Raw genomic sequence first — 18894 nt, forward strand, 5'->3', positions numbered from 1 at the left:
TGGCCAGTGCGTGTTCTTACTACAAGATATTTTGCAATCTTGTCAGCACAGACATTATGAAAGAGGCACAATTCGTCGCACTAAACTCTTAAAAGGTAAAGGATTGGTAGAGATTACAAGATTGTAATTGTAATTAAGCATGACAAATTCAATTATGATAATTCATTTTAGCTCCTTTCATTTGCATTTCATTAAATATAAACCACATTTGTGACATTTGATCTTCTGAAAATCTCTTCGTGTTGTATGAAATCTTATAGCTATCCTACCAGTAACTTTGTATAATATGTTTAGAAGTTTGCAGTAATAGCTATATAACTAAAATAAGACCAGTGACATTATTTTTAGTTGAGGATGCACACCCTCTGCTGTCTACTCCATCTAAACTAACAATGACCACAGTAGAATAAAATCAGGGGAGGTAAGTCAGTAGGGCCAACTTGGGCAATGAAAGTTATACACAATGGAATTTGAAGCATACGACAGACTGACAAATGTCATTGATAGTGATATACTCTGGGAAATTGGGAATCTGGGAAAAGATTTTAGAAGCTCCAAGACAACATTTAGAACTTAATGAAAAAATATAGTAGCAGAAAGGAAGAGAATTTCCCAGGACTCACTGATGGTAGAGGTACTTGCTTGTTTTCTGTCTCCGTTAAGAAGTTAAAAACCTTGTTGGTAACCACCGTACTGCATGATGCTCCCAATTAACGCTTGTGAAAGTTGTTGTGTGTTCTGCAAACTTTTTTTCTCTAAAATGTTCACTGCTAGAGGTATTAATAATTTGTTTCCATAAATGCAAAGTAGTTATCATTGGAGTACTAAAGCTTATGAATACATGACTTTATACAGGTAAACATCCTAAACTTATATTATAATCAAGACAAACTTTCCACATGCACATTGGCACCACTGTTCATTAATATACCATGCCATGTGCCAATTAAAATACAATTAATGGAATTTATTATTAGCCTGCTAACTGTCCCACAAATAATTTTACAAATATTATCCTCTAGAGATCAAAATTTGATTTCCTCCCCTTCATTGAGATTAATGCCAAAGTCATGGGATTACAGCCAGAAGCAGTCTCACAAATTTCCATATGCATCAAACCGCACCAATATTAATTAACGTGTTTATTAAAATACTTGTCATACATTATATACACAACAAAAATAATAAAATACCGATGGATGATATACTATTAAAAAGTTACATTATGAGATGTGATGATCCTATTACACAGAGGTGTTACTACATGCTGATAATAAACTAGTCATTGATGGTGATGGAGTTATCTGATGTTGCTGCTTTACTATTTGAGACTTGGCCAGGCTGAATGCATCCAGCCACGCCTTCTTGTTGTAATCACTGCAAGCTTGTAGTGTGTGTGAGTGACGGCTGATTTCTGGTATTGAACAACTGACTTTGATGAGGTACTTGGATGCTGTGTAACAAATTATTCATATATTTGTCTATTGTAATGCATGAAACTTACTATTAGCACTCGCCATACTCAGAGCACCTCTAAATGAGCCCCCAATTCTTGCATCACCATCAGCAATGTCTTCTAGTAATAGGTGTTCAATTGGTATAGGCTATAGAAGAATTATGGTGTAGTGATTATGTGTTCCATACAATAAAGGTGGTGACTTACATTTCGGTACACTTGATAGGTAAGATAATTTCTTCTGGTAGTGGTCCTTGTTAGAACCAGGGCTTTATCAAACAGAAATACTTGTAGTTTCTAAGGTTAAAAGAAAAACAACAGATAATTACATGTATTCAGAAATTAGAAGCATATTGTATTGCAGGCAAAACTTATAATGACAAACTACTCTAATACAACAACCACCAACACTTCTATATGTCCTAATAAAATAAGCAAGGAAGCTGTACATATGACAACAGGCTTACCGATCCATTTTTGTTCTTCAGGGTTCCACTACACATAATGAATTGAGATTCATCAATTGCTGCACACCTCTACACAAACAGTAATTACAATTACACAGCATAATTACATAACAGTACCTGATCATCACTGAGATAATCCAATCTCATGATGACATCACGGCACTTTGCTATACCAGTCCTCCTATCAACTTCCTTCAACAGTGAATCAATTTCAAACAACTGAGGTGAGAGATGTTGACAAGGTAAAATGTGAACAAATACCAAAAAAAGCAATAAATATATACAAACACACTACGCATGCACGCACACTACATACACACAACACAACTTACAGCATCTGATAGGTAAGGTTGATCCTCATGATCCAGAGGTGTCTGTTAACAACACATGACAATATAACTCCCAACTAATGAAACAATGAGGTGCCATTGCATGCATGCAGCCACCAACAAACACACACATACCTGTTTCTTGACTTCTTTCAACAGAACAGGATATTTCATAATTCTAGAACGAGGTGAATCTACAGGATGGATATAAAAAAAGTAAGAGTGTGTCATATACAAAAGCTAGCTATTCATCTACAGCTTATAATAACAAATATACAGTATAGCGGTTTATTTTCAAAGCAGAAAATTTCGATTTCGAAGGATTCTAATTTCGAAGAGTGCATATTTTGAAATCCGGGTGTATTTCAAATAAACGTAAATTTGCATCACAAATATGAAGATACGTGAATGTTTGCCATAAGTGACCATAGATAGTATATTCTACGTGGTACGTAGAATATACTATCTATGAACTGACTTACTGAAGAAGCCTATCCCTGTGCACTGGAGAGGAAGACTGGGGGAGTCTCAAGTGGAGCAAATTTACTGGCTTGACTGATCGCGCTCGATCGTAGCTATAGCTAAATCTACCATAGATTCTAGAGCAGACGGCATCAATTTCCATTGTGGATTACCTGTTTTCTGGTCGTTGACACAGTAATGATACAGTTTACCCATAATACTGAACTAAAACTCGAGGAATACATAAGCGAATCACCGAAAGTTGGATCATTGCTTTCACTTGTGGGAATTTATTTTCAAAGAACAACTGGATGTGGGAATTTATTTTCAAAGAACAACTGGACGTGGGAATCTATTTTTGAATAGAAGGGCCTCTTCGAAATATCCAAAAATAAAAACCCTTCAAAAATTACCAGCTATATGGTACTACAAACACGTACCTAAAAATGTCCAAAGATCAATCTTCCGTGAAAACTCAGAGTCCAAGCATCTCTATGATATGACAAATTCCATTAATAAAAGATATAGTTATATATTACACAAAACTCAGCAACTCAACAGGGGACCGACACACTAGTTATTAGACATGCACTCACTTGTAGGAAATCCTGCACACCAGGATTTTGTTTTATTTGCTCTAATGTGTGCTTGGCAATGACCAGATTAGCACAATAGTCCGCATATGGAACCAGCTTAGTAACCTAATACATAGCAACAACACAGTAACACACATACATACATTATAATCACAACATATACTACAAACAAGCACGTGTGGCCATACTCTTTTTTCAAAGCAAATAAACTTGAGGTTGTCCATTAAATTTTCAACTTCCTTCTAGATTTACTGCTACAATAGCACACTAAAGGTAGTGGCATAATATATAGAAAATAGTTGCTATAACTGAACCATTCACTTTTCAATTTTCTGTGTATATGCAAACTATGTACACAGAATCTAAAATGTCTCACCCAGTCTTTCATTGCCTTGCCAAACCCATCAATTGTTTCATCATCTTTCTTGAGCTCCTGCAAGCGAGCTGCCAGATCTAAAACAAGCATAAACAATATCACCACCATTTCAACAAAAATACCATACACACGCAAACACTCAATTAACCTATAGTGAATCTTAATTCCCATACCAAACACAAGAAATTTAGCTTTGTGTGTGTGTGCGCGCGCGCGTGTGTGTGTGTGTGTGTGTGTACATTCAGTAAGCTGATCAACCACACAAATATGGAAATTTGTTGACAACCATATAAAGGTGTCCTTAAAGGTTCCACACTGTAGAGATATTAACATAAAGTATTATAAACAGAGACAGGGACCCAAGTGTGTACACTTGACACCATTTAGGTTACAAGTACACTTTGATCATATAGCTCATAGGATGCAATACCCCCACACACATACATACATACATATGGTAGGCTTGTCTGTCAAGGTGTCAATAGCTCAACCACCCACTTCATTGGTCAGGATTCTGTATTCAATGCTATAAACATAGCCAGGAAAAGTGTAGGATTACAGGAGCATGTTTCTTTTTAAAATTTCAAATGGAAGCATTTTCTTAATGCAAGCAAGCACAAGTGTTCAGTTCAAAATATTGTCTTCACAGTCAACAACACTTTTTATATGACCATGATGAGTACCGTAACATCAGAACCACTGAAGTTTGCTTTCTAGAAGTGTAATTGCACGTTCATTAAGGTTCTTTTGGGAGAGGGTTCCAGCCAATGTCTCAACATATAATGTACAAATGACTATTACTTATAAGAACAATGAAAAAAGTTCAGAATAATGTTGGCAACTTTCCAAGATATACTTCCATCAAACCGCAGCAATGCAGGCATATGTATATTAGCATTGTGATCCTCAAAGAAACAAATTACTCAAGGTACCTTACACACAAAAACTTAAGATGCTGTATCAGTTTACTCACACTCACAATACCCACACAGATGCTGCTACGAGACTCAGAATGAATGTCTGCTAACCAGAAAGACAAAAGGACAATAGAAATTTTAAATAAAAATTTCTCAGAAAACCTTTTTAGCCATGACAAATCATCCATTCATAAAGTATGCAAAATAGACAAGTAGAACTTGGCATGATGATAAGTAACACCTAACTACAACCCCAGTAACCATGGTGTTATGTGAATTAACATTCCACTCACATCATACTATTATCCACAATGTATGCTAAGGGCACTTAACACATCAGTAATCAGATTAGCTAGGTACACTGACTAAAAGCATTTAAACCCTGACAATGACATGGCAAATTTAAAAACATTCCCCGAAATGAAAGCATAATGGTTGCAACTTGATGTGCTAGGTATAAATATCACACTGAAGCACCACACACTGGTATGCATAGCAGTCTGGGAAATAAATAGAGCTGTTTTGGCAAATGAAGCAAGAATAAAACTGAAAACAAGCATGTATAATGTTACAAAAGCACACACCGAACAGCCACAATAGTTTAATATGCGACATGTTTCACATAATACTTGTTATTGAAATCATTTCATTGAAAGACGGCGGCACAAACATGAAGGTTGATGGCCAATGTAAAACTACAGGACGCAAGAGGCCTACTATATGCCAACAAGAAAAGTAATACTGATGACCGTGCAACGATTATATTAACTAATCCTTGCACTGTACACTATAATGACCAGTTTCCAGACAGGAAATGATGTCACTAATGATGACAGAGAATCACATGACTTACTACTAATAACACTACAATTAACTAGTGGGACACTGGAGGATGTTGGAGTAGCACATACAACTGGTGCCAACTGCGATATGAAATCATCTGCTATCAATTACACACTTACAAGACAATAGTGTTTTGTAAAAACCAAACTGTAACTAACTCCTCTTTAATGTGTACCCACATTAAACCACATATCAAGGTTGTAGCTACAAAGTACCAACACTTAATATTCACAAAAGACAGGTGGATTGACTACAGCTTCTTTTATCCTAGTTTGTAAAGAAAAGCTAATTGTCTCCATTGTCATATTAAATAAATTTCTTCAGTGTCTTCACAAGTCATGAACCAATTCAAAGACCATTTACACATGTGATTAGTTGCTCAATGATAAGTTAATTTAACTTCAAAAGTTGAGAGGTATAAAAGTTATATATGGTCAAACACAAGATATACTATATAGACACTAATATAGAAACACACACCTTGATGTAAAGGGAGAATGGACTGTATATTTCCAAATACTCTGCTGTGATCTTCTTCAGAAATTAACTCCAATCGGAGCATGGGTTGAAGAAATATCTACATGACAGAGAGCACATGTTGAAATATTTGAGCTTGCATGCCCATAAGTTTATAGCTGCAGACATTTCCACTTACCGATATGACCATTTTGAGATCTTCAATGAGCTCCATTTCCGTACGCAGTACAGTGTAAATTGCCTGAACAAAAGCACACATAAATAAGTGGTAAATGTGCATTGAAGTATTAAAATTTAAGTAAAGCCTTAAAGTCAGAATGAGAAATGATATCATGTGATGACTAAATTGATTCACTTTTGGAAGACAATTTCTGGACTTCACACTTTTGAATACATGTCAACTGAAGACACACATGTATGCGAGGCTATAAACACACACACACACACACACACACACACACACACACACACACACACACACACACACACACACACACCTCATGTCTTTTTGTTTCCTCTTTTGTGAATAACTTTTCTGCTTCTGGGGTAATAACATCCACCCAATTCTGGAAAAATAGAGGAAAACTATTTATAGCATCAACATTCTACAACAAAAAAATATGCAACAGCTGACACAACACATTATCACCCAAATACTTTGTCTCCAAAACCATTAATATTATTAACCTTTATTACTATGGTCCATCACTTGAATGGATCTAGTCATACTATGAATCGATGGTGGCCCATACAAAGAAACACGCAAGCCTACAAAATACACAATTACTGTATGAAGGTGTTCCTGTAATGTGATTTCACAGTTACTCCCAAGACTTCTTGTGTACAGAAACTATAGAGCTGACACAGATAGTGGACTAGATACCCAAATGATATGGCCATTGTAATTCAAAATGCAGCTGACCCCAGCCAACCACAAACAAATAAAGCGATAACAGCATAACAAACAGAGGAAGTTACATGTGGAAAATTAAATTAAAACAAGGTGGAGCAGTTAATTCCCACATCTGTGTCTCCATGGCTGCCATGGCTAACACCTTACCAAAGGAATTTGAGGTCTCAGTGTAGTTCTTCTTCGAAGTGAAGACCTCTGAGGGCTCTTAGTAGGAAGGCGATACTTTGCAGCAGGTGAAGCTGGCCTATCCTTGTTTTCCTTTAAACTTATTGACCGCTGGTTATTGAATAGAATATGAAATTGTGATGCAGTAGTTTTAGCTACAACTCACATGCAAAACTTTTCCTGCTTTTCCAGGTGATTCCATTATCATATTGGCAAATGACACCACTCGAGACAACGGACGACGAGCTTTTTTCTTTGAAGACTGTAAACACAATACACACTATCTCCTGTGTTAGCATCAATGGAGTATAACTTACATGCAAAGCAATGTCTACACTTTGAGTATCTAGTTCTTGCATGAGCTCTCTTGATCGCTTTCTAGACGCCTACCAAAACGTAATTGCACTACTGTATGTTTATTAAACCATTAACATACCTGATGAGAATAAAAGTTTTCACTGTAAGAGCCACTTGTAGGAAATTCGCTGCAGAATATACAGTTCAACTTAACATATCATCAGTTCTTCAATCACAACATTCTTAACACAAAGCGTTGATTAAATTTAAAGAAATAACACTGCAATGCTGTAAGTACCTTCGATGACATACCCTTCTAGCATACATCAATATTTAAACCGAACAAACCCGCAAAGTAAATTGATGTGAATTATAAAATCAGTTACTTATCAAAGGCGGAGCGAACATCACTTGTTAGCTGCTTACCATAAGCTCATCTGCTCAGGCCCTTGTTTCTTTTTCACATGCGGGGATGCGACGAACGAGACATTTACATCAGCGATATCTGCTGCCAGTGAATCCATACTATCCGTATTTAAAAGACACCAACTTCCGAGACCGATAAAACAAATGCCGCCATTAAGAAAATTCAAATTGTGACGCATGCGCATTAGTGATTTAGACGTTTACTATGAGAATTTGCTCGAAATTTTACTCAGACAAGTTCTAGCGTCTTTGTACCACTTATATTAATTTTATTAGTCTATCATGGCCTCGGCACTATATTTAGAGAACTTTCTTGAAAGTAAGTTGACTTTTTATCACACTTAACTTTGGGTGGGCAATATATAGAATCATACACCTTACGAGCACAGTGTATCGTTATTTCTGCAGGTATTGAATATCTGCCACCTGAAATGAAACGAAACTTTGCTTTGATAGGTGATCTCGACCAAAGAGCTCAAGGTAAAGTATTTTAACTGGTAGTTGATTGTGTAGTAGTGTGCACGTGTAAAACTGTATGAAGCACTCAATGTAAATCCCTGTCCCACCCCTCCTCGGTGTAGGTGGGGATTTGCACAATAAATAGGACAAAAGACTCACTCCTTGGCAATTTTTTTTTACAATACTCCATGTTAGATGTACCCACCACCCTGGAAGAACATGGGGAGTTTGTGTAGCATCCATTAATGGGTACTAGCTTACAATTGCCACAGTCTGCTGAAAAGTTCAAAACATGACTGATTTTAAAATTCCATGAAAATTACAAAATCCCCCACCTGTAGGTGCGAAATTACATAAGCTTCAAGATTGAAAAGCCCCTGTTAAGCACACGAAACAGTGAATTTTCATTATTTCGCCAAAAAAATCCAGGGGCCATTACAAAATACATAGTCTTCAAGTTCATGTCTGAAGTGAAGTGCTATCTAAATATCCAGTGAACCCCATTGTTTGCCTGCATGTGATAGTAATATGCAATTAAAATGAGTGGTGCAACGCATGTCCTACCCTCCTTTGATATTCAGTGCTGAGTGTGTTTAAGCATTACTGGTATTAGCTTATAAGTATTAAAATGTGATAACATAGCTTGTGTATAAATTACATAGAATTGCACACTTGTATCAGTGTTTGCATGGTAGTGTTTGCCACTAAGTAGTACTAAGTGTGTTTTAATTAATTAATAGGTAGTGGTGCTACCTGCAGCAAAATTTTCATTGGTTTTGTGCTAAATATTGTCAAGTATGATTCATGGAGAGTGTACTGTACTGTATGGAGCACTTGCAATTACACTGTTTTGAAAACAGTGCATGACATGCGTCATACAATGTGTTAGAGAACAAACAGTATAGAGCAAGGTCTAACTGATTTGTAAACTTCCCTTCCACTTATAATTAGAAAGATTACTTAGAATATATCTAGCACATTAAAAATGCAATGATTATCCTGTGTATTTAAAAAAAAAAGCTAGTAATTTTACAACAAAATTTCTAATTTGGTGTAGATTTGCGTAAGTGCATGCACAGATATAATTGCTTTCCTGTTCTTGAGAGCATAGAAGGAACTATGTGTTTTTTTGGCATTATTCAAGTCCTGCACTTTGTTTGCCAGCTAATACCAAGGGCATACTGTTTAGTGTATAACAGGCAAACTCCAGTGTTTTAATCTGGCTATATTGCATTTGGTTACTGCTGTGAAATTTAGTTCTTAACTGTATATTAAGGGACCTACTTAACCTAGGCTAGCAGTAAAATTTAATTGCCGGGTTATGGTGCATGCATGCAGACAATTATACAAATAGACTAAATGTTGTGTTGTATTGTTAACCCAAGTGCAGAGGTGAAATGTGATGAATCTTATATTTTACACCATTTGCAGCATGTAATCTTCTTATCTAGTTTTTGTCAGCTGCTTGAGTTTACTGATGAGTGTATACCACAAATATCAGTTGGAGAATTATTCTGGTTTGTAGCAAAGCAGTGTATACTTTATTTGATCGGATAATAGCCGTAGCTACTATAACTTATAGCAAGGAAAATCATGTGGCTACTATGCGAAGGTGGCATCCGATCAACATATATTCGGATACAAGCTGTGGCACTTATCCAAGGGCAGCTCTTATGACAACAATTCTAGGTTGTGGAGTGGCTGCTATCTGGGGGCAGCTATTAACTGGTCAAATATGGTACCTCTGAAACTTCTGTTCTCAGTATGGACACAGAACATTAGCTGCTTTGCTATATTACCAGTTTAAATTTGATTGTTGTGACTGATGTCATTGATAGTGACATTTGCAGGCTACAATTATTCAAACTGAGTGCTATAATTTGATTGGCTCTATTGTTTAATCTTCTCTCTTTTGTACAAAATGACAGTGGCAGTGTAGTACAGTACTTGGCTACATTACATGCTTGACTTAGTTTTCTGGAGTGGACTTCAGTAATCTTCTTGTTCTCCAAACAAGCACCACATAGTATTTGCTCACATGTGCTTCTTACTTGCTATCAAAGTTGAGTTAATATGCTACCCATATATGGTTGTAATGAAAGCAAGATCCCTTTTTTCTATCAGTGCGTTTGTTGTTAACTTGCCCAGCTTTACAATGCTTATGTTTTGCTGGAAATGGTTTCTGGTATGATTAGTACTTTGGTATGTATGACACTGTATGTACTTGAACATGTAGATGGAAACCAGTTCTGTTGTAAGGTCCCACATGCATTACATTCTTAACTGTGCTGGATGCATGCCCTAAAGCAATATGGTTTTAATTAAATTGTGTCTTGTGATGCTGCTATATTACAGTAATACGTAATGTAAAATGAGCTCATAATGACCTAATGAATGTGTATATTTACAATACTTCTAAGTGAAGTTAAGGAGAGAAGGTGTCTGCCATCATGTAGTTCTCACAAAGTTTTACACTGTAAGTACCATCCAATGTTGCCAGCTACATACCATACATTTTGTAAGAAGTAAAATAGCCAACGAAATTATACACTACATTGTAAGGAAACTCTGTTCTAAACACAAGAAGTACTACCACAACATAATAATAGTGTAGAAGCACTTATAGGGTAGTAATTCGTACTTGGCTGTCATTAGCCTCTGACCCTCTTAAACCTGTTTATCCTGTACAGTGTTCAACTTCCAACCTGTATGACCTTTTTGATAGAGGAAATACCACTAGTATTCATGATATGGGGCCAACATGTATAGTGTTCATATTGATCACAAATATGTTACAGTATAGAACAATACAGTGGGGAAATAGTATTCATATAGACCATGATATGGTTATCCCAGTATACTGGGAAGACATGCTTGGAAGCATTTTCTCAAGTTCATTATTGTTTCATTGGACTGACTGACAGATCACATCAGTGAGAAAGCAGACTTGTTATCCATTGATCTCTTTCTAGAGTGTGTGACCTCACTATTGCTTAGCTCAATGTGTAACCTCTTCTTGTGTATGATCCTTCTGTGACTCAATTGATATTTTCTGTCTTCCCATTTGACATCAGATATATAGTACTAACCCTTGTTATAAGGCAATCTTGTGTAGTTTTCTCTTTGTAAAGGTATTTCCAACTACTATAAATCTTCTCGGAACACATGAAGAGTTCACTGGAAGAAGTTTCCATCACATTGTCTTTCACACTGGCTTACTTGTGATTCAACATACAAAATCATCAGTTCCCCTTAACTAAAAGTTTTAAATCACAAGTTTTTGCATACGTATTTGTGATGCAAGAATGTTAATGGTACATTTAATATAAATTTAGTTCTTAGGAGGTAAGGATACAAAAATCTTACTTAGTGACATCAAGAGCTTGTACATAAGCTCCTGGTAACGTACAACTTTTAGGAACCATGTAGTGTCAGTATGGCTTGTGAGAAGTTGATATATATATGTCTCCTGTCAGTGTGTGAATATCAAGGTACAGACTTTGTGATTGAAAGCTGTTCACTGAATTATCTGACATAATTTGTTTTGTAAAGAGAACATTCTTCTGTAGCAAGTACATTCTTGAACTCTCAGTACAAGATGTCATGGTAATCTAGTTGTCATGTATTTCACAGTAGATAGTGTATACCTGTGTTTATGATATGACAAGTTGTGGGTGTGACTGTCGTTGAACCTTACAAGTGTGTTTACAGTTTATAATGTTTCGTTCTCCTGTTCTAATGCTTCGCCTCATGATTTAAAAAGTTTTTCTTTGTTGCTGACTAATTAATAGGTCTATGCTGTTTTTGCAGGTGAAATATGATCCCAACCTTTTAATCTATTGTGGTGATTGTGATAATTAGTTTGACTACAGACTGTTTCATATGATTCTGAAGATCACTCTTTGCCTGTCACCTGTCTGACAGATGTATACAGCAGACACTAATGCCTTATATGACATTCATTGGCTTTCAGTTTTGCCATAAAAATCTTATTTGTGTCCGTGGTTTAAGGATGATGGATCTTTGAACCTGTCTGTATAATAAAATTTGTTCAGAAAGTTTTTTATCGACCATCTTGGAGGTTGGTCACACGTTATTATTCATCTTGTGGTCTCAAAAGAAACGTTGAAGTAATTCGTAATTCAATATTGGCACCTAGCCGTGCTTTGTAATGCACAAAGTATGCATCCCAGTGACCTTAACAAACCTCCCTCACCACAATACATTAATTGTTTTCAGTGCTTAGTTATTGGCCATGCATTGCTTTTTAGTAGCTAATAAACACGTGATTCCATTGTTGGTGGATTATCAGACATTGTAGGGAGTGTTGTGTGTGACCAAGTTTATTATTAACCAGGTACTGTAAAAGGTGGTATGGTAAATTAAACGTGTAACGTTTGAACTGCATATGTATAGATAGATAGCCCTAAAGTATGACAAGTGTTTATGTATTTGTTGTACAAATGGTATTGTGAACTCTTGATCCAACTAATGTATCCTATTTCCATTTCGTTTTGAGCAATAATGAGTTATTCAGTAACATGTTTTTTCTGCTTTTACTGTTCATTACTTAAGTATTTGAGGGTTCCTCTAGAAGTCCTTTATATTCTCTGAGCTCATTTTAATGTGGAGAAAACCACCTAAGCATGTTTTGAAAATAAATAAACAATCATCTCAATACAGGAAGCCTCTGCAAGCCTACTGGCAGCACCTACATGTTAATCTGATAATATTGTCTTCATATTTTACTTGGTAGAATGTGCACATTTCCTTACTGTTAACTAGAAGACTCCCCAACACTTACCACATTTTACTGTCCATTTGATGGGTATGCATACGTATGTAGGTACAATATATGTATAGTATATTATTTTAGTAGTCCAGGACATATACAGTATGTACATAGGCTTGTAGTAATATTCACATTAACAAGGTGTCTTGGTTCTCGTGCCCCCACTGTGAAATACTTTCATTTGTCTCATTGTTATCTCATCATTTGATTAGTTAATTAATTGATAGTTACGAGCATTTAGTGTTTGTCTGTGATATTAACTGACATTTGCTGTACATCTGGCCAATGGCCAAGATTAATTATTTGGAGCAGTTTGTTTGATAGTTTTTTTTTCTACTGGTCATTCTTCAGTGTTGCCTGTTGTATTGAAGTACTGTAAGAGGCGAATAACACAATTTAATGGCTAGGGGAGGTGTATTACTATAATGCATCAATCTCTTAACAATCAAATGTAGCAGCAAGGAACCAACCCAGATATGTAATGGGATGTGCGCATGGCACACACACACACACACACACACACACACACACACACACACACACACACACACACACACACACACACACGTGATAATATTATGGTGTTGCATATACACATATTTGCACATACATACTGGTGTAGTGTGCACACAAACTACAGATATAGATTATTTTAAAGGTAGCATTTATCGTACACTGAGATTGTTTACCTGTTTCAAGTGATAGACAACACATTTGTAAACACATGTACCTATATACAAACAAAATGGAGGAGTATTTGTGGTATAATAAGAATCACTGACAGCATCCGCCATGTATATGAAGATTAATCCCAAGTTCCTATACAGGAAGATTTTGCTATATAAGGACTACAGCTGATGGTGTTGTTATCAAAACACACCTTTCAATGCTGACCACTGATACAGCTTAGTCTCCCTTGTAAGGAAATGAGATATATCATAGCTGGCATCTTCAGCTACATTGTGAGTGTTCTGTAGCTGATGAGATCACCAGAATCCTCCTGGTGCTGTCTCATATACTGGCTGGTGTATTACACTGGTGATGTGATTTAATGTAGAACAATTAGCAGAGATAAGTGAAAGACTTGTGTGCTAGCAAGGTTTCCCAATTACACTTTATCCAGTTCTGTCTGTGTATATCTTATTGGAGGATGTTGTAATCATGTATGGGAAGTCGGACTGTCATGAATCAATAAATTTGTAGCGTAATGATCTCTGTACTGATGATGAGTGAGCATTTTATGTATCCAGTCTTACTTGGGTGCATTTTTTAAAATATTAGTTAAAGATATTTTTTTTTTTTTGCATGGGAGGATCAAAGTGAAAGAGTGTTATATCTACTGTATTGAATGGTTTACACAGCTGCAGTTCTATTTTGATATAAACTGTTCTACATTCAGCAGATACAGGACAATGGGTGGGTGAAAAGATGATTTACCTGGAGAAGAAAGCACAATACTTAAAGGGAACAGGCGAAAAACACTAAGTTTCTAATGTAGCACATGGTGAATGAGCACATGGCGAATGAGCACATGGCGAATGCAAGGCTACGATTGGTCATACTTTTAACTGTTTAACATTGAGTAACTTGATAGCTGTTTTCCATTACTGCATTTGTCTTTGTAATGGGGGTGTATATAGTACTGTGGATTTTTATTTTGGTTCTATCATCCCACATAAATCATCAGTTAATGTGTAGTGAGTGGATCTGCGTTGGCAGATGTATCATTAGAGGCGCACTATTTGTAGTGTGGTGAAGTCTACTAATTGTATGGATGGCAAGTGGGTTTTTATTGAAAGTATGTGTGTACTTATCTACGTATGCACAGGCCATACGACGTGTAGAGGTGTGAAATCAAAGGGTGTATTTGTAGTGAACTGAACTTTTTACTGCAAGCTTGTCATCTTTTTTTTCTGTGTAGTATGGCGTACCCTACCCCAACCCTCAATGGCAGGGTAACCTATTGAGTGGCAGGCTCCTGAGTCAGGTCCCCATTATATAGCTAAGTACAATGTGTTTCTTGCTCAAAGAAACAATAACACCAACTTGGCATAACCTGGCAACCTTTCGATTACCAGGCTGATGCTCTAGCCACTTGGCTATGCTGTTTGTGCGTGCGCACGCACACACACATAGGTACAAATTTTAAAAGGATGAATATAGTAGGTACTGTAACTAGCCTATCATCGCACTATTTGTGTACAAACACTCACAAACACTCCCTGTATAAAATAAGCTTTCACTGCAGAACTTTTATCATACAGTACGATAGTTACTGTATAGTAGGGACCACAAAGGAGTAGGCATGGCCCATGGAATAATATCACCCAAAAACCAGCCTCAATTTTCCCTGACGACGATGAGGCAGTATTGGTTAGGTAAAACTAAGCCCAAACAAGCTTTCAGATCGACCCGAAATGCTTTCAACAAGTTATTACGGAATTTAAAAATAATTTATTTAACGGAATTTTCTACTGACTGCCTGACTGCCTGATGCCTTAAGACAAGCGTGACTCGATAACGGCTAAGGCTACGGGCTTGATTTTTTCACTGTTTGACGTCACTTCAGCCCAACTGGTGCCTTTCGGCATACTGCAGTAGGTACAATGCATTCTTCATGGACTTACCAGTGTCCCATTCATCTTTGCTGACAGCGAAAAGTGTCGATTTGGTGGTAGCATGTGATGGCTTCGCTTCGTAATGGAAATCTTCTGTATTTTTCGTAGTGGCTATTTTGATTGCAGAGGTGCTTTTTGGACAGTTATTGATTCGTAGTGCTGTGTAACGGGTTGAACATAGCAGACAACAAAGTGTAATGGATACTTCACTTTTCAGACGATAATTAATATAACTGGGGCGCGGCACCATTTCTTTCTTTTAGTATATGCGTGGATTGCAGAGGTGCTTTTCGAACAGTTCTTTATCCGAACTGCTGTGTAACCGGTTGAACAAAGCTGACAATGAAGCGTAATGGATACTTCACGTTTTAGACGATAATTGATATAGCTGGGGCGCGCAGCACCATTTCAGATGTGGTATGCGTGGGTTCACCAGTCATAAGAATTATTTACAAAAAAAAGTTAACAAACAAGTATACAGAAAAATTTGGAATTTTCGACTAGAGTAGGGACCATAGCACATCGATAAAAAGTACTGAAACAAGTTGGAGTAGGCATGATATTAAATCACAGTAAAACAATAAGAAGTGTTATATCCCTACTGTGCTCAAGTAGGGATATAACACTTCTTATTGTTTTACCGTGATTTAATATCGTGCACTACTCCAACTTGTTTCAGTACATTTTGTCAATATGCTATGGTCCCTACTCTAGTTGAAAATTCCAAATTTTTCAATAGTATAAAGTATATCCCAGTATAATGGATATCTACTGAAAAAAGAATGAATGGATGCTTCAAGTTGAACTCTTCTTTACAAGTTGGCTGCAAAACTATTCCAGTGGTTTGTACTACTGTATAAAAGGCTTTCCTACTGTTTGAAATCAAGTCACTGTCTGGTTTAAATAACAATATTCTGACTTTCTGCATGTACAGGTTCTTAGTGGGAAAAATCTAATGTACATCACAAGTAAGCTGTGTGGTGTGCCTTGTGTTTCTGAAATCACTCTATAATAAATGACATTAGCAGACATTTATCCTGTATAACCAGACAGATTTTCTTCTTTTGTGTAGAGGTAGAGCACCCACATACAAAAGTAACAAGTGCATACATATTTCTGAATGGTAATTTTTCATGGTAGCAATACACAACTAGCAATACACAACTAGCAATACACAACTAGCAATACACAACTAGCAATACACAACTAGCAATACACAACTAGCAATACACAACTAGCAATACACAACTAGCAATACACAACTAGCAAGCAGTAGGGGCTTGGTAGACATGACCGTGCTTTTTTTGAGGCAGTGTACTTTGAAAGAGCCCTTGGTAAGCATGTGAAACAGTAATTTTGAAACCAGCTATTCAAAGTACCCAGAGTATATAATAGTGTCGAATAGTACAATTAGCCTGTGATTAATGATTGTGTAAAATAACATGGATATTTCAGTAAATGTTCATTATTGCAAAATGATAATTTGAAATGCATACGTAGCAATGGGTCTCTGTTTGCCAGTTTTCTTCAACCAAGTATTCAACAGTTTTTGCACAAGGAAGGTGTAGTATGGACCCAAGATAATTCCAGCTCGCTAAAAAACGGTTGCACAAATGAGCACGTTGCCTTGCCTTGCCTTCAGGGATCCACTTGGCAGTGCCAGAACTTTAACATTAGCCATTTCCTTTAACGCTATTATGTTTTCACTTGGTTTAGTGGCCAAATTGGGCTAAATACAGCAACCTTTAATGGCAATATAAACAAACAATTACTGAAATATCCATGTTACTTCACGCAATCATTAATCATGGGGTAATACACCTGTCCGATACTCTTGGTTACTATTATATATACTCTTGAAAGTACATTGCTTTGAAGCTCAACTCCTCTTATCTGGCCACACAGACTTAGAAGACAGGCATTGTGTTTACTCATCCAGACAATTAGCTGGCTATGACAGTATTAAGCACGCATACGCACACTTCTTGACCTCTTGGTGCTGCCCTCCAAAGCCAAGTTTAGTGATAGCAGGGTCACTGGCACCGCCAGTCCCTTTGCAAAAAGTAATACTAGGTCCCATATCATTTCAAAGTAATTCAGTTAGACAGTGTACATAACTGCAAATGATTGCCCTCTAATTCGAATAAAAGCATTATGTTGCCAAGGCAATGTGTTTGATAATGTCATTGGCATGCATTAATTGGCTAGTGTGGAATTCCTGTGCTAAAAAAAAAGAGATGTGTTTTACTAGACCCTTACTTTTTGTGAAGGGGTGGGCATTGCCAGATTAGGTCCTATCCTGGACCAGTGACAAACGGTTCCTTGTTCCCACAGGTCAAATCACCTTTTCAGTGGAACTGGTGACCACATGAGCAATTAAATAGTCCTTGTGAAAGAGAATTCACAGCGCAGGTGTTTTGCCTCCTTGATTGTGCAACTTCACATATCTGTATCTTACAAAATGAGTCCACTCATATACCACATGCAATACCAATACCATCATACCATTGTTTCTTGGTACCATGGAAAGGTTGCTTCTGCAATACTGTAGTTTAGGCAGCCTTTCATCACTCACTTGACCAAGTTGACCAAGCCAGTGAAGGCCATCCAAGATGTGCACACACACCACACACACATACACAACACACACACACACATACAACACACACACACATACAACACACACACACATACAACACACACACATCACACACACACACAAATTTCTGTTATAGTTGAATGATAGGTATGAAGGCCTCATACCAACTGGTGTGTATTTACTCTCCTATAGCTTCAATGTAGGATGACTAAAAAAGGAAATACATAATATGTACTGAAGCCCTAATAATAATAGCTAACACAAATTCTCGTAATTTTTTAGATCCCTATTACATTCTTGTACTGATTAGTAGCACTTGTAAGTGTAGCCACATGAGCCCCTTGTGAGTACTGAAATCTTATGGTGTTTGTGGTGTGAAGAATCTGAGATTACCTACTAGTGTGGCTACCTTCTGCTAGAGGGAGGCTACCATGTAAGGTTTCATTTTTAATCAGTTGTCTGTGCCAATGTTGTCATTGTGTGTGGTGTATCTCAAGCAAGCTGTGAATTTTGCCTTGCAAATTAAATTTAAATCACACCAATGTCACAATGGCATTCCTAGAAATACACAATCAACTGATACCACTAAATAGTCAATCAATGCAACGCAGGGTTGAGACAAGTATAGTATACCATCGGAGTCTTGTTGCCACATACTATATGCTACCAGTTGCGAATGATATATTTGTATAGCCACACTGG

The 18894-nt window shown here is 36.8% G+C and overlaps 2 protein-coding genes across 2 annotated transcripts in view; one reads left to right on the forward strand and one right to left on the reverse strand.

The window, feature by feature from the left end:
* Positions 1-1133: 1133 nt before the first annotated feature.
* On the reverse strand, positions 1134-7906 carry LOC136249874 (neuroepithelial cell-transforming gene 1 protein-like). Its single transcript, XM_066042003.1, has 18 exons — positions 7725-7906; positions 7438-7486; positions 7319-7387; positions 7168-7263; positions 6984-7112; positions 6421-6489; positions 6102-6164; positions 5927-6023; positions 3687-3763; positions 3311-3415; positions 3155-3206; positions 2388-2446; positions 2256-2297; positions 2041-2142; positions 1924-1992; positions 1664-1753; positions 1505-1604; positions 1134-1453 (listed from the first exon to the last, which is right to left on the reverse strand). The coding sequence occupies exons 1-18, from the start codon at positions 7901-7903 to the stop codon at positions 1245-1247; spliced, it is 1656 nt and encodes a 551-aa protein (XP_065898075.1). The 5' UTR covers positions 7904-7906; the 3' UTR covers positions 1134-1244.
* The window catches only part of LOC136249875 (inhibitor of growth protein 5-like), a 34133-nt gene continuing 23139 nt past the window's right edge, over positions 7901-18894 (forward strand). Inside the window, exons 1-2 of the mRNA XM_066042004.1 lie at positions 7901-8043; positions 8133-8204. Coding sequence (XP_065898076.1) covers positions 8007-8043; positions 8133-8204 — 109 coding nt within the window. The 5' untranslated portion in view covers positions 7901-8006. The remainder of the gene's footprint in view (positions 8044-8132; positions 8205-18894) is intronic.

The sequence above is a fragment of the Dysidea avara genome, chromosome 3, assembly GCF_963678975.1.
Source record: "Dysidea avara chromosome 3, odDysAvar1.4, whole genome shotgun sequence".
Taxonomy (NCBI): domain Eukaryota; kingdom Metazoa; phylum Porifera; class Demospongiae; order Dictyoceratida; family Dysideidae; genus Dysidea; species Dysidea avara.